Source organism: Vulpes lagopus, chromosome 12, assembly GCF_018345385.1.
Source record: "Vulpes lagopus strain Blue_001 chromosome 12, ASM1834538v1, whole genome shotgun sequence".
Taxonomy (NCBI): Eukaryota; Metazoa; Chordata; class Mammalia; order Carnivora; family Canidae; genus Vulpes; species Vulpes lagopus.
The window spans coordinates 60251216-60266933 of record NC_054835.1 but is presented as its reverse complement, the minus strand read 5'-3'; the positions used below and the strand labels follow the sequence as shown (position 1 = coordinate 60266933).

Sequence of the window (15718 nt, the reverse complement as noted above, 5' to 3'; positions counted from 1 at the left end):
AAAAAAAGAAAGTGACCCAGGGCATCTGGAGCCTGACCCCCCACCCAGGGACCTCCTTGGCCTTCTCCCGGCCCTGTCCCGGGCCCAGGCCTGTGGAGACATGGCAGGAGTGGCGGAGCAGGACAAATGGTCACCCAGTGGGCGCTCAGAAGGACAGTGCAGAGGGACAGGAGGGGACGAGGGCCGGCCCTGCCAGCCTGGCCCTCAGCACCTCCCCTTGCCCACGGGACCGCCTGCAGGAAGGCCTCCGGTCACCGCCTCCTGCTGCGTGGGCTTTGGGGGTGGTGCCTCCCAGGTGGTGGCACACATCTGAGTGCTGCAGACAGGAAGAGTCTCGGCCAGGCAGCGAGAGAGCTGGTGGTGGCGGGATGGCGGTGAGCAGGGCTCCGGAGCTCCCACTGCTCCCTGGGCTCCTCACACTCCCCTGTATGCTGCTCCGGGCTCTGGCCATCCCAGGTAAGCCCTGCCCAGGCCCAGCACCCCCCCCCCACTGTGCACCCCGAAGTGGGCTCGCAGCCTCACCGGGAGGGTGCTCCTTCCTGGGAAGGGGGTGGTCTGGGGGTGCTGAGCAGGACCTCCCCCGGGGCAGCCGCCCGGCCCCCCGCCCCCGCCCGTGACTGATGTCTGAGGCATCACCACCGCTCTGGTCTGTCTTTACCGAAACATCTTTTCCATAATTAGCAGGGATGCCTTGGATCTGAGAGAGTTGGGTCTGTTGGTTTGCTTTTTAAAACATATATTCGAGCAAAGTTCTGCAAGAAGGTGCAAAGCTCAGTCACACGAGGCAGGGTGGGGCGCAAGAGGCCTGGGCCGGGACAGGGCCGGGAGAAGGCCAAGGAGGTCCCTGGGTGGGGGTCAGGCTCCAGATGCCCTGGGTCCCCTGGGTCACTTTCTGCTGAAACTGATTGACGATTCTGATTGAATCCTGATGGATTCAGTAGAAGGGGAGAGAGAGAGAGAGAGAGAGAGAGAGAGAGGGGGGGAGAGGAAAGTAGAAGCTCTAGAATTCAGTTTGCAGAGAAGCTGATGTTTGGGTCACATTAAAGAAGACTCACATGTGCACCTGGAGGCTGGTCCTGCCAGGCCTCGGCTGGGCAGATGGGGACACTTGTGGGCGCCCCTCAGACAAGCCCCAGCTCTCGGTGCCCGGGGAGGAGGAGGAGAGGGCACTGCTCCCGGCCATCCCGGGCACTGCCAGCTGGGAGGGGGGAGGCCGACGGGGCGCCCAGTGAGGAGCCGAAGCCTGAACTTACCCCGAGCCCGTGTGGGGAGGGTCGCAGGCAGCCCTGCCCAAGGCACCTCTGTCCCTCCACGCACCACCCCTGCGTGGAGAAGGGTCCCTGCCCCTTGGGGCCACAGGGCAGGTGACAGCAGGGGGTCCTTCCTGCAGAGGTGTGGCAGTCGCCCCACTACATGGTGGCCCCGGAGGGGAGCTCCGTCAACATCACCTGCTCCGCCAGTGGGGTCCTGTTGGGGGTGTACCTGAGGCGCAGCTGGCCGGAGCCTACCAACGTGATTTACTACGAAGACAAGAAGGAGCCCACAGTAGACGAGCGGTTTCGGGGTCGCATTGCCTTCTCGGGGCTGCAGCGCAACCTGACGGTCACCGTGCGCGGCCTGCGGCAGTCTGACAATGGCGTCTACATGTGCCAGGCCGTCACGATGGACGCCGAAGTCCAGGGCTCTGGCACCTTGCTGGTGGTGACAGGTAGGGGATGCCCTGTGCCCGCCCGCGCGCATTCCAAAGCGTCCTCCCCGCCGGCTTGAGTCCTTAATTCTAGCTGCGCCCACGGCCTCCGGGAGGCTGCCCGGATTGCTCATCCCGCCGTGGCAGAGCCCCTCCGTGACCCGGGAGGCTCTCAGGGAGTCCACCCCCGGCCACAGGCCGCGCTCCCCTCCTTCTTCACAGATGAAGCGGCGGGCACGTACCAGGAGACTCGGCTGGTCTCTGCCGTCTGTCCGGTCCTGGCTATAAGCTTCTTCCTCGTCGGGCTGGGGACAGGGGCCGTGTGCGCGCTGAGGACGCAGGTCGGTGGGGACCCCCAGGTTTCACCCGTGTCCCCGTAAGCCAGCTCCTCTACGGGCGGGAAGGAGAGGGGTGAGGCCAGGGTCCTGGGGGGGAGGGAAACCCAAGAAGGAGCCAGGAGCACCCAGAGCAGGGATGGGCGCAGCCCAGGAGGATGGGCCCTGTGAGAGGAGGGGCCAGGGAGGCATGCAAGGGCGCCTGAGCACCGTGTGCACATGGGATGTGAGTCCCGGGTGGGAGCAGGTGGGAGCAGGTGTGAAAGTGCACGGGGGAGGGGTGACGGCCGTGGTCTGCCCTGCCCGGGCACCCAGCTCTGTAGTGGACCCCCCTTTGCCCAGCTCCTCGCACCCCTGAGACCTTGCAGCCCCTGCAGCCCCCCTCACTCCCGCCTCCCTCCACTGCCCCCTGGGCTCTGCTCCCAAGCCAGTCCCTGCCCCGCGGGGGGCAGCCCAGGGGAACCCGGGAAACCTTGTGAGCTGGCCTCACCCAGGCCTCGATGCCCAGCGGCATTTGGAGGAGGAAATCAAGATGCTTCCGAAGGGGGAGTGCGCTGAGGAGGGCGTCCCGAGGGAGCTGGCCCCCTACAAAGGGCACAGGCTTTATGTTTCAGGTCAAGAAACTCTGCTGCAGGAAGGATAAGAGCTCAGTCTCTGTGGTGTACGAGGACATGTCCTACAGCTGTGGAAACAGGATGCCGACCCCCAACGAGTACCAGTGAGCCCGGCAGGCCCCCCAGCCCTCGCTCTGCTCACACCTCTGGCCAGGGCCGCCTGACCCAGCGGGACCACACTGGCAGCTCCCTGCGGCCATCAGGCCTTGGCACCTCCTCCAGGAACCCTTCCTTGCCTGCATCCTGCCTGCATCCTGCCCTGCTGCTAGGGAGGAAGCCTCTGTGGCTGCCCTTCCCTGGCGAGGCAGGAGGGGCTTCTCTAGGGTGGGCTTGGGCCCAGGGCCTGGTGGAGAGGCCAGAGGGAGGGGAGGCCGTCTCTGGTGCAGGCTTGCCACAAATAAAGTGCTTCTCTTCTCCCCTTTCTGCCTCCATCACCGATTTCTCAAGCAGCTCAGAGCTGAGGAAGGGGAGGGCTTGCCTGACTCCTCCCCAAACATCTGGTAGGACATCCTCCTCTGGAGACCCTGGAGGAGGGAGGGGGTAGGGGGCGCTCCCCACTCCAGGCCCCAGGGCCCTATAGGGTGAATGGACCAGAGCCCTGGCCCTCCCCTCAGCACCCCTCAGGCCCTCCCCCTGCCTCACCTGCCTCCACCACAGAATAAGCTGGGGGTCAGCTGGGAGCCCCTCCCTGAGGGTGCCCGTGCCCGATGGGGGGCAGTGGAACCTTGGCAGCTGTGCCCGCCGTCCGGGTGGGAAACAAGGCACCCCTGGGGGTGTAAGCCGCGCTGTGTCCTCCTAGACTCTGGGCAGAGGAAGAGCTGGCGAGCTGCCCACCCCGCCTGTCCTGCACCCTCGACTCTCCCATCAAAGCCGCAGAGACAAAACTAATACAATTGACTACGTGGAAGCTCTAAACCCTCGTTCTTCAACACTACAGACAAAAGGGCGCTGGGTGGCTCCTCGGCCTGGGGCTCCTGGTTTCCACAGGGGTCCTGATCTCAGAATCCTGAGTCCTACCCCCCGGGGGCTCCCTCCCATCCCACTCTTCCCGCTCCCCTGCTGCTGCCACACGCACAAGCAGCACACATGCATGCACACGCATGCGCACACACACACACACACACACACACACACACGTCGGTGTTTATAAAGCACAGGTGGGCATTTGTGGTTGTTTAGGTCCACAACTTCAGCCCGGTGAGGAGTGGGGCAAGGGTGGAGGCACCTGGGAGCTGAGATTTGGGGGCAGTGGGAAGGCTTGGTTTTCCTCACCTCTGCAGAACTAATGGCCTGAGACCACAGAAGCTGGAAGCAAGGACCCTGACTGTAAGAAGCAACACTTGAAGAAACAGCCCCCATGCCCAGGCCACAGATGGGGAGCGGGGGAGCTTTGAGACTTGGAGAAACAGGTGGCTGAGTGCAGCGGAGAACAGTGGAAACACGCACCACAGGGCATTGAGTCCTACACTGGCCTCCAAAGCCAGAGGATGGCCACTGCTCCCCCACAAAAGCTAAGGTCCCAGCACAGGCGCTGGCCAGGGACGGCAGCCAACATGGAGGAGGCTGGCTTGGCAGGAGGAGCATCTTGAGGGGTGGAGTCCCAGCCTGCCCACGGGTCACCCCTCCCCACTCCAGGTTGGCCTGCCCCTCAACCCTGGACCTGACCCCCCGGGAGACTCATAGCCTGACACCATGCATCATTAGGAGACAGCCAGCCACCTGGACCACGGCCATCTCTGGGGACAGAGTCAAACAACACCAGAATCAAGGCCAGAATAATAGAGACCCAGGCAGGACAGTCATCAAAACATCCATTTGGGAAGGTCAGGAATAAAACCGTGATTGTTGACCCAAGAAATAACAGATGGAATGAGCAGCAGCAGAGGGAGGGGAGATCCATCAGGAAATCTCCCGGACGGAGAAGAGAAGGAAAGAAGCTCTCAGAGACACAGGCAGTAGAGGAGAAACTTAGCCAAGGAAGGCTGAGAAAGGCAGACAGAGTGTCGAGCGCCCTGGGACTCCCAGGAGAGGGGCCGCAGACAGCCCGCTCGCAGAGGGAGAAGGCAGCCTGCACCCCCGCATTCCAGGGGCAAGCAAGAAATCCCAGATCTCGGGGGACATCAGATTTCTCACAGCCAACTCTGAATTCAAGAAGACAATGGAATACTGCCCTTGACTCTCGAAGGAAGTAACTTGTCCTTGGAACGTTATCGTCTCAGTGTAAGAATGTATTAAAGACCTTCTCAGGCACATAAGGCCTTAAGACACTACGCTAAGAGTCGACTTTGGAATCACTCTTGGAGGCGGTGTTCAAATAAAAGAGATCCAAATACAGGAGACATCACGTGAGAAAAAAACCCCACAAATAACGAGAGCATTTACTTCCATCCAAAAAGCAATGACTAAAGAAAATAAACATACAATCTACAATCTGTGTGCAGTCTGCATAATCATCGAGAACTAAAATTGTAGATGAAACTAGCACCTCAGAGACCGGGAGGGTGGAGGCCAGGGCAATGAGAACACGCTGAGACATTTACCTCGTCAGAAGGAAGACGCAGATGAAGATAAGGTTAAGAAATCACTCTGGGTAGGTGAACAGGAAGTGGGCCCAGGGGCAGCCACCACGAGATTCTAAGCAGAACATACGACATAAACCAGCAGAGAGCTGCCCAGGGGAAATGGAGAAAAAAATAAATGCAAAGAATTGTGCAGTGAACAGAAAATATGAAATGGGGTGACAAAATTAACTAATTTAACAGCAAGTACAATTAGTCCTAATACCAGGAATTACAACTGCAGTAAGTACACAATAAACGTAAATGGGTCAAACTCACCAATTAAAAGGTAGTGTCGGGGATCCCTGGGTGGCGCAGTGGTTTGGCGCCTGCCTTTGGCCCAGGGCACGATCCTGGAGACCCGGGATCGAATCCCACGTCGGGTTCCCGGTGCATGGAGCCTGCTTCTCCCTCTGCCTATGTCTCTGCCTCTCTCTCTCTCTCTCTCTGTGTGTGTGACTATCATAAATAAATTAAAAAATTTAAAAAAATAAAAAAAATAAAAAATAAATAAAAGGTAGTGTCGGGCAGCCCGGGTGGCCCAGCGGTTTAGTGCCTCCTTCAGCCCAGGGCCTGATCCTGGAGACCTGGGATCGAGTCCCACGTCGGCCTCCCTGCATGAAGCCTGCTTCTACTTCTGTCTGTGTCTCTGCCTCAATCTCTCTCTCTCTCTCTCTCTCTCTCTCCCTGTGTGTCTGTCATGAATAAATAAATAAATAAAATTTAAAAAAATAAATAATAAAATAAAATAATAAAAGTAGTGTCATACTGGGTTTAAAAGGAAAGATTTGGGATGCCTGGGTGGCTCAGTGGTTTAGCACCTGCCTTTGGCCCAGGGCATGATCCTGGAGTTCTGGGATCGAGTCCCACATCGAGCTCTCTGCATGGAGCCTGATTCTCCCTCTGCCTATGTCTCTGCCTCTCTCTGTGTCTCTCATGAATAAATAAGTAAAATCTTTAAAAAAGAAATAAAAAAGGAAAGATTCAACTACATATGGTTTGCAGGAAATAACACTTTTTTTAAAAAATATTTTATTTATTTATTCCTGAGAGACACAGAGAGAGAGGCAGAGACACAGGCAGAGGGAGAAGCAGGCTCCCTGAGGGGATCCCCATGAGGGACTCGATCCTGGGACCCTGGGATCACTCCCTGAGCTGAAGGCAGACACTCAACTGCTAAGCCACCCAGGTGCCCGAGATAACACTTTAAACAAAAGGACAGGGGATCCCTGGGTGGCGCAGCGGTTTGGCGCCTGCCTTTGGCCCAGGGCGCGATCCTGGAGACCCGGGATCGAATCCCACGTCAGGCTCCCGGTGCATGGAGCCTGCTTCTCCCTCTGCCTGTGTCTCTGCCTCTCTCTCTCTCTCTCTCTCTCTCTCTCTCTATCATGAATAAATAAATAAAAAATCTTTAAAAAAAATAAAAATAAAAATAAACAAAAGGACATCAATAGGTTGGACACAAAAGGGTGGAGAGCATAAAAAGCAAGCATGAACCAAAAGAAAACTGGAGTTATCAGTCCTATTTTCTGACAAAATAGAAATACTGGTAAAAGCAACAATAGGACAAAAATACAGAACCAATGCAAATACATATGAACCTAAAAACAAGCAGGTAAAATATGTAAAGCCAGGAATGACAGGGGCCCTGGGAGACACTGATAAATGAACCATCTCAATCTGGGGTCTTGATGCATGTGCCCCTTTAGATCTGAATCATGCCTGTGATCAATATGGAATTCCACACTCATCAAACAGAAACCACAGGTGAAACTTTTTTTTTTTTAATTTTTTTTTAATTTATTTATCATAGTCACAGAGACAGAGAGAGAGAGAGGCAAAGACATAGGCAGAGGGAGAAGCAGGCTCCATGCACCGGGAGCCCCCACGTGGGATTCGATCCCGGGTCTCCAGGATGGCGCCCTGGGCTAAAGGCAGGCGCTAAACCGCTGCGCCACCCAGGGATCCCTGAAACTTATTTTTTTTAATAATCATTTACTGTCATCAGGTTCTGAGCAAAAACAGAAACAGAATGAGGTCTACAGGCCCGACAGACACACCAGCTACATGAATTACAAACACACACTCACAAAGTAGGAGTGTTCGGTTTACCTTAGCTAGATGCGTAGGATGGTGCACGTGAAACTCGAGAGGCCACAGTGGGAGAGCGTGGAGGGGGTGGGGGCAGGACAGGAGAGTGCGCCCCTGGGGAGCTCAGCCCTGCACACAGTCTGGAGGGGCCCCTATCAGGGCCCAGCCTGGGGCCCTGCGGCCACATCCCTGCGCCACACCCAAGTCCTCCCTCTTGCCCCCTGCATCCTGCGTGTGGTTCGGACACAGCCCTACAGATGGTCCTGGATAAATTCAGGAAACAGGGCCGCATCGGTGCTCCCAGAGAAAAGCAGCAAGGTCAGCCTGGGGGAGCCTGAGCCTGCGCAGACGGAGAGGGACCCCTTCCAGAACCACACAGAATCACAGGCAGAAATCAGGCACAAAAGCGAATATTCGGAACAAGAAAAGAAATCACACATTTCAGAAATCATCCAAAACACCCAGGAAATAACTTTAAACCAGTGGACACCACAACCATTCTGTTTCTGGCCACGTAATTTGGCCGCCTGCGCTCTGGCCTCCTCCTCGGGTGACCAGGAGTCTGTGAGGCCGTTTCCTAGGGGGAGCACAGAGCTTAAATGCACAGCTCTGCCCGGGGGGGCTTGGCTAGCTGAGCACGCGTGGAGCACGAGCCTTGCTCGCTGCACACACCGGGGTTCCGGGAAATTCTACTTTTCAAAACTCTTATCAAAAAAGAATCAAAGGGGGATGACACAGTTCTAATCGTGCTGGGCCCATCACGCAGCGTCATCCTGGAGGTGAAAACGTGTTTTGACCCGCGTGGGTGAGCACCCAGATTTCACCCCAACGTCCCACTCCATAGGCCTCACCCGGCGCCTAGGCCAGCACGGCCGCGCCCTGGAGGACACGGCACCTCTCAGACCCGGATGAGGGGCATGAGGCCGCGGAGCAGCCCCGGGGGCAGTGCGCGTGCCTGGAAGGGATCGTTATTCCTTCCCGCGGCTGCTGTGACACGTTCCTACCAATGTGGTGGCTTAAAATAACGAACATCTGTTTTCTCACAATTCTGGAAGCCAGAAGTTCAAAATCAGAGCAGGGCTGGATCCTCCTGGGGGGTCTGAGGGAGCGTCTGCCCAGGCGTCTCACTGCTGCTGGCGGCGGCCGGCGATATGCGTCCTTGGCCTACGGCCTCTGTCGCCGCGCGGACTTCTCCCGGGCACCACTTGTGTCCACATTTCTCTCCTCTCACGAGGACGCCGTCCCGTCATACTGGATTTAGAACCCGAAGGCCTCATCCTAACTCGAGGGTCTGCAAAGACCCAAATCTCCCGATAAAGTCCCACTCCCGTCCTATGTTGGCACGGGGGGGGCACCACTCACCCCAGGATACCATCCCCCTCCCAAAAGGTAGCAGAGACCTCTTCACTCTTGGGGAGACAGCACGCCCATAAGTAGACCCCACTGAAGCCCAACAACGAACGCCCCCCAGCCAGGCCCCAGGGGTGCTCCAGGCCAACCCACGGCTGCCTGTCCGCCAGCACAGGACACAGGGGTCCCCACACTGCGCTGAGAACGTCCGTAGCCAGGGCTGCAGCACACCTGACCAAGCAGGAGCTGCACACACCCCAGGAGCCGCCCGGGGCCACCCGCTGCGGCGGCCTCTAGAGACGCTGCCCCACCCATGGGTCTGGGTGCCGCGAGGTGCGGTGGTCATTTCTGCCCCTGGAGGCGGGGGGGCCCCAGGGCTGAGAGGCAGCGCTCATCCTGGGTTACAGGCTCCACTTAGGCCCTCACCCCGATGTCCCCAAGCTTCCCTGAGGGTCTCTGCAGGCCCCTTGGGCTGACCCTCACTGTCGGGGTGTGCAGGCCTGCCCTGCCAGGCGCCAGATTGGCTGTGGGGTTAGGTCGGGCCCCTTGGGGGCAAGGACAGTGGGTGAGAGCTGGAGGCACATGCTGGGCCATGCCCGATGGATGACCCTATGGCTGAGACCACTTTGGGGTTCCAGACACGGAACCAGGGGCAGGTGCTTGTTCTCTGCATGAGCGGGTTTTACGTCCATCCATACTGACCGAGTGGCCACTCTCCACAGGGTATTGGTCTAGGTGCTGGGGGCACAGACAAACTCAGGTACCTGTCCCCAGAGAGCTGGCATTCCCAGGGACGCAGGAGGGAGATCTGAAAGGGGAAACCCCACATGGCAGAGAGCAGGGTGCAGGATGAGCCTCGAGGGGCTGGGAGCAGAGAGGGCTGCTGTGGGGACACCTGGGGACACCGTCAGGCAAGGGACAGGAGGGCAGAGGTGCTGGGCGCCAGCTCCTGGTGCATCCGGGAGCCTGGTCGGAGGTAGGAGGCAGGAGCACGGGGTCAGGGAAGGCAGCGCAGGCGGCACAGATGGGGGGGCAGGTCACACATTCATTCTGGGAGGGCTGGAGCATGTGACCTGACCAAGGGACCAGGGTCCCTCTGGCTGGGGACAGGGCAGCGAGCCGTGAACCTGCTCGGGACGGCAGTGCACGGAGCAGACGGTGGCCGAGCGCCGGGCACCCAGCAGAGACTAAGTCAATGTCAGGGCTGAGCTGACAAGAGAAGGGGGTGACGGTCCCCGTTCTCGGGGTGTGAGAGCCCAAGCAGGTGTCCCTGAGGGAACAAGGACCTCGGCGGACACGGGGGAGGTCCTCAGCGCCGGCAAAGGCTCAGGGCTGCAGAGAAGCTACACACCCCGCCACCGCCTGCCCTGCAAGCAGAGCTGAGCGGCTGCAAGACACCTGGCCCCCCCACCCCCCCCAGGCTGCGGCTCCCTGGTGGCCGGCGGGGGCGGGGGGGCTGCTGTCAGGAGCAGGAAGGAGCTGTGCACCTGCAGGGCCCCCACCTGCCTCGCCTCCGTGACCCCATCCTGGTGAGGCCTGCAACCCGTCCTCCGGCTCCTCTGCAGACCCCCCAACACCCACACACTACGGCGCCCGCATCCGGGTGTCTTGTCTTTCACACTTTAATTAGGTAACGGTGGGTGAATAAAGTATCTTCTCGGCCACCCCTGCCCCCACAGCTCCCACCGCCACCACCTTGGCAAACATGCGCCCACAGCCACCGGAGAGCCAGGCCCAGCTGCAGGCCTCCTGTCCCGCGGCCCTGCCCCGGAGGGCTCAGCCCCAACGTAGAGCAGGGGTCCCAGGCACCTGGCCACCTGGCCACCCGGAGCCACCGCCACGCCCCCCTGCTCTCAGCCCTCCGGGTCTGCCACTTACTCCTCCCTCCTCCCCCTTCTTCCTCTTTTCCATCCTGTCCTCTGTCCCCTGGCTGGGGGCGCCACCACTTTCCGGACTCTGATCACCCGGCGGTCAGGTGGCCCTCGTCCAGGGCCTCCCCAAGCCTCCCTGGTCTCCTAGGGGATGGCCCGGCCACGGGCAGGTGGTCCACCTGCCCCGAGGACACCGCTCAACCTGGGGGAACCGTGCCCCCACCCTGTGCCCCTGTGTCAGCCCTGGGGCCCTGCCACCCCTTTAACAAAACCAACCGCGCGCTGGAGAAGCCGCGAGGTGACTGGATGAACGGCCCGGGAAGGAGGGACCCCAAACACCCCGTGGAGGCGGCGGGCTGCTCCCGGGTCCTGCGGCCCTGCCGGACAAGCATTGAGCGCAGCATCCAAAGCACTGGCCCCCCATTCGGATGGCAGCAGCCCCAGGAGTCGCGGAGGGGAGAGGGCTCCCTTCGCCGGAAGACTCAAGAGGGACGTGGGAACCGGGAAGAGCCAGGGACACACAGCAAATGACCAGAGTCCCCAGGGCTGCTGAGCATGGTTGTGGGGCTTCTCCAGTCAGAGATCAAGCTTCCCTGGAGACCACGGAGGAAGATACCAGAAAGCCTGGGGGGGAGGGCGTGGAACGAGACCCCGCTGTGGGCTCCAAGGAGGCATCATGTGCCTGAAGCCGGCGCCCCGGGGAGAGGGAATGTCTGCTATGGACTATCTGCCGGCTGGACACTGGGGCCCTCAGGCACGCCGGGTAACATGCAGTGACCCAGGTCCCAGGTCCTCGAGGAGCCTTGCAGGCCACAGCCCAGCCAAAGCAGGGAGGTAGCCGCTGTCTACATCACAAGCGCCAGGTGTTGGGGCCTGCCCACCCTCCTGGCCGTCACGCACAGGTGTCGAGAGGCCTGCTGCGGGGCCTGGGAGCAGCTCCCCGAGGCTGAGGGCGACGGCCTGCCTGGCCTGGGAGCCTGCAGGGCCCCCCGTGGTCCTCAAGGCCAGGTCCACCCTGCAAGGCCAGCAGGCTGACACCACAGGAGCTGGGCTTCCTGTTTCTCAGAGATGGGCAGGGAGGCCACATCCTGCCTCTCCTGGGGTGCTCTTTCTTCTATGAAAACACCCAGCTCTGGGACAGTGTTCTCTCAGCCCCCAAAACCATCTACCCCCACACTGCGCTGAGAACGTCCGTAGCCAGGGCTGCAGCACACCACACCGAGCAGGGGCTGCACACAAGCCGCCCGGGGCCACCTGCTGCGGCGGCCTCTAGAGACGCTGCCCCACCCACAGCTCTGGGTGCCGCGAGGTGCGGTGGTCATTTCTGCCCCGGGAGGCGAGGGGGCCCAGGGGCTGAGGGGCAGCGCTCATCCTGGGTTACAGGCTCCACTTAGGCCCTCACCCCGACATCCCCAAGCTTCCCTGAGGGTCTCTGCAGGCCCCTTGGGCTGACCCCCACTGTCGGGGTGTGCAGGCCTGCCCTGCCAGGCACCAGATAGGCTATGGGGTTAGCTCGGGCCCCTGATGCTTGGGACAGCCTCCATCCCCTCTGGAACTCCCCATCCTATAAGACCCTCACTCCATCATGGTGGGTTGGAACTTTCTGGTTCTCTTAAGGCTCAATCACCCATCAGCAGCTGGGCAACTGCCCTGAGCTAGAGGTCCAACTGCTCCCCAGAGTCCATGCCGGGAGAGGGAGGCCCAGAGGATGCCCCACCTGCTCAAGGCCACCACGATCCCCACCTGGGGGGAGGCCCAGGAAGGAAGACACCTTTGGGGGGGACCCCAACCCCACAGACGTGATGTCACCAGGTGAGGCGACGCTGTGTAAAAGCACGCACACTGCCAAGATCTGAGTAAGGTGGAGGCATGGGCCGAGGAGCGTGATCTCTGGGAAGGGGGTTCCTGGGAGGGGCAGAGGACACTGGGGCAACCCCGCATTCCCTCCCGGGCGTGGTAGGTGGCAGGAAGGTCCAGGCTGTACTCAGCACGTTCAAAGACATCCCACCTTGACCACAGAGTCCTCTACCTGCCCTCTCACTGCCCACGTCTTCCGCCTAAGTGGGTCTCTCCACCTGGGCCTCTACACTGCAGCCTCTCACGGGACCAGGACGACACTCACTGTCCCACCTCCCTCGCCTTGACCTCCCCCTGCCAAGGGGCTGTCCCTTGCCAGGCTTCGGGGCCCTGAGTGCAGCCACCCCCTAAAGTCAGCTGTGGTCCTGTGATCCCCTGGCCAGGAGGACACCCCTGGTCCTCATCACAAGGGACATCTGATCCTGGCCGGTGAGCTTGGGCAAGGAGCCCTGAGGATAAGACTGGTCACATCCTCTCACTCAGAGCCAAGCACTTAGAGGTGGGGTCACCTTTCCCCGCCCCCCCAGGACCCTGTGTGTCCCCCAGGTCAGCCTCAAGATGCGGGACCTCTGCCCAGATCCGTCTCTTGGTGGCAGGGCCACTGTCACATGCTCCCCCCCACCCCGCCCAGGCCATTTCTCTTCAGGGTTCCCTGGGCAACACCAGACGAATAGGCCGGCTCGTCTCCTCCGCTCGCCCGGCGCCCACCCTGAGCTCAGGTCTGCCCCACGATGCCGCCCTGCCCCGGCTCCCTGGTGTCCGTGCTGAGCCCCGAGGGCCTGTCCCCCCCGCCGCGTGTACCGGGAGCTGAGCGGTCCTGACTCAACACCTCTTGCTCGTGGTCGCGTCCTGCCCACGTGTCCTTCTTCCTGGCCGCCTCTGCGTGTCTCAGCCGGCGGCCCTGGCCTCCAGCATCCCCTTCCAGGCGGAGCTGGTTTTGTGGGGACTCTACTTGCAGAGAGGCAGGGGAAGGGTCCAAGCAAAGGAGGGGCCCCGAGGGCTAGCTGCACCCACAGCTCCCTGCACACCCCTTGCCCTGCCAACCCCTGCCCCACCTGGCTCAACCAGCCCCCCCCCACCCCCCTGCGGCTGGCTCGCTCCCCTTCCTGTCAGCCTGCCTCTGAGGGCCGAGCAGCCCCTGTCCTCCCAGACGAAGGCCAAGTGGGGCCCCCAGCTCTCTGTGGGCGCCGTGGAGCCCTAAGCCATCTGGCCCACACAGCAGCCCACTGCCTTGCTGTGGAGCCCCCAGGAGCCCAGTAGAGCCCCCCAGACTCCCTCAGTCCCCCAGAACCCAGCAGAGCCCCCAGGAGCCCCCCAGAGTCCCTCAGAGCCCAGTGGAGCCCCCCAGAACCCTCAGGAGCCCCCAGGAGTCCCCAGAAGCCCCCCAGAGCCCCCTCAAGCCCCCCGGAGCCCCATGGAGCCCCTCAGAGCCCCCCGGAGCCTCCAGGAGCCCACGGACCCCACAGAGCCTCCCGGACCCCTCAGAACCCAGGGAAGGCCCCCTCCCCGCGGAGCCCAGCACCCCCCACCCCTGCTGTTGCAGGGCCGAGCGCCCTCTGGTGGCAGGACAGGCAGCGGTGGGAGGCAGCGCGGCTCCCGCCTACCACAACAGGCTGGGAAGGGAGTGGGGACATGGGGACCATCCTGGTGACAGGTGGAGAAACTGAGGCCTACAGGTGGCAGGAGCCTCTGACAGAAACGGAGCCCCCCGCCTCGAGGCGACTTCCCCAATTTGCGGGGTGTGGGCTGTAGACTGCGAGAGGCTCTCCTGGGCTGGCTCCTGCCTCCTGGGGCAGCCCCCACCCCCCCACCCCCCAGGGCCTGAGGCCCCCGACCCAGCCTCGGGTTTGGCCTGGAAACGCCCACTTGCCGTGTTGGGCCCGAAGCCCGGTCACTAACGCGGGTGTGCAGCCGCCCCCCCTTAGCACCTGTTCCAGGCGGCCTGCGGGCGGAGAGGACGCCGAGGGCAGATGGGCGGTGCGCTCAGGCGGGCAGCAGCGGGCAGGACAGCGGCCCTGACTGCCAGGAGGTGGGGGCTGTAGCTAAGGGGCGCCCCAACGCGGGGGGCGAAAGGGTGAAGGGGGAGCTCCAGGGCTCGGAGCGGATGGGGGATGGGGGCCGGGAACGTTGGGAATTGTCCGTCCCTGTGCCCGGTGTAGGTAGCCCGTTGGTCAGCGGGTGCCCGTGGCTGTCGGGGGGCAGGTGGCCTGGTGAGCCTGGTGGCCGCTGGGGGCCCCTCCGCCCGCTCCCCAAGAGCGGCCTCTGTGTCCCAGACCTGCAGCTTGTGTCCCAGGCCTGTCGCCATTCGGGAGTAAAGTACCCCCCAGGACCGTCACCCAGAGCACAGCCAGCGTCCTCCAGAGTGGACGGACCGACGGCGGGTCTTTCAGGTCCCCCAGCCCCTCGCTCCCACCCCGGCCGCTAACAGGGCTCCCACGACACCAGAAGATGCTGCCCTGTCTCCCTGCCTCTGGGGGAGCGCAGGAGCCTCAGTTCCCAGCCGGTTGGTCACCTGCACCCCTCCCCTCCCTGACTCTACTGTGGGCCCCTCCCCTCCCCCCCTCCCCCCACGACTCTACTATGCACCCCCACACACATGCCCCCCTCTGCATGAATCTGGATCAGAACGCAGCACTGCCCTGCAGCCCCCACAGCGTCACTGAAATGAGACTGGTTGTCCCTGCTGTGACCAGCGTCAGGCTGTGCTGACCTTCGCATCCCCATGCACCTCTGACACACGCAAGTGCCTCCGAGGGGCCTGTCGTTGTCCTGGGGTCCTGCCGGCGGCCTGGCCTGCCTGCCGCTCCCTTCCCGCGGTAGACGCTGCCCAACGCACTTGGAGGTCACGCTGGGGGCAGTTGTCCCTACCTGGGCCAGGAAGGGGGTCCCGGGGACGCTGCTCTGCTGAAAACTTCCTGCCGGTGCCCAAGGAGGCCCGCAGGGGGCTCAGAGGCTTGCAGTACGGTCCTCAGGAGCAGGGGCCGCTGACATCGGCTGTGCCTCTGGGTCACAGGAAAGATTCGATGCTGTGCTGTCATTCCCGGGCCGAGGCCTGAGTGTGTCCGTCGTGCCTTCTCGAGCTGCGTCATCGCTGCCCACGCATGGCTTCCTGGGAGACGCCGGCCAGCGCTTCTGATGCACATCTGGCAGGTCGGGGCGGCGCGGCACCTGCCTGTCACCGTGAGCACCCTGGGGGGGACGACTCAGCACCCACTGACCACACAGCCCAGGGGCCCTCCTGCGGCGCGAGCCACACCCCAGCAAACGTTCCTGGAACCGGGAAACACACAGCCGGCCCCCAACACACACAGCCTGCCCCCCCACATATACACACTCCCACATGCAAGGCCACTAC

At 61.6% G+C, this 15718-nt stretch overlaps 1 protein-coding gene across 1 annotated transcript; it reads left to right on the top strand.

The window, feature by feature from the left end:
- Window positions 1-331: 331 nt before the first annotated feature.
- Window positions 332-3091, top strand: CD7 (CD7 molecule). The gene is made up of 4 exons (XM_041726060.1): window positions 332-456; window positions 1391-1708; window positions 1910-2028; window positions 2637-3091. The coding sequence occupies exons 1-4, from the start codon at window positions 369-371 to the stop codon at window positions 2742-2744; spliced, it is 633 nt and encodes a 210-aa protein (XP_041581994.1). The 5' UTR covers window positions 332-368; the 3' UTR covers window positions 2745-3091.
- The last annotated feature ends 12627 nt before the right edge of the window (window positions 3092-15718 follow it).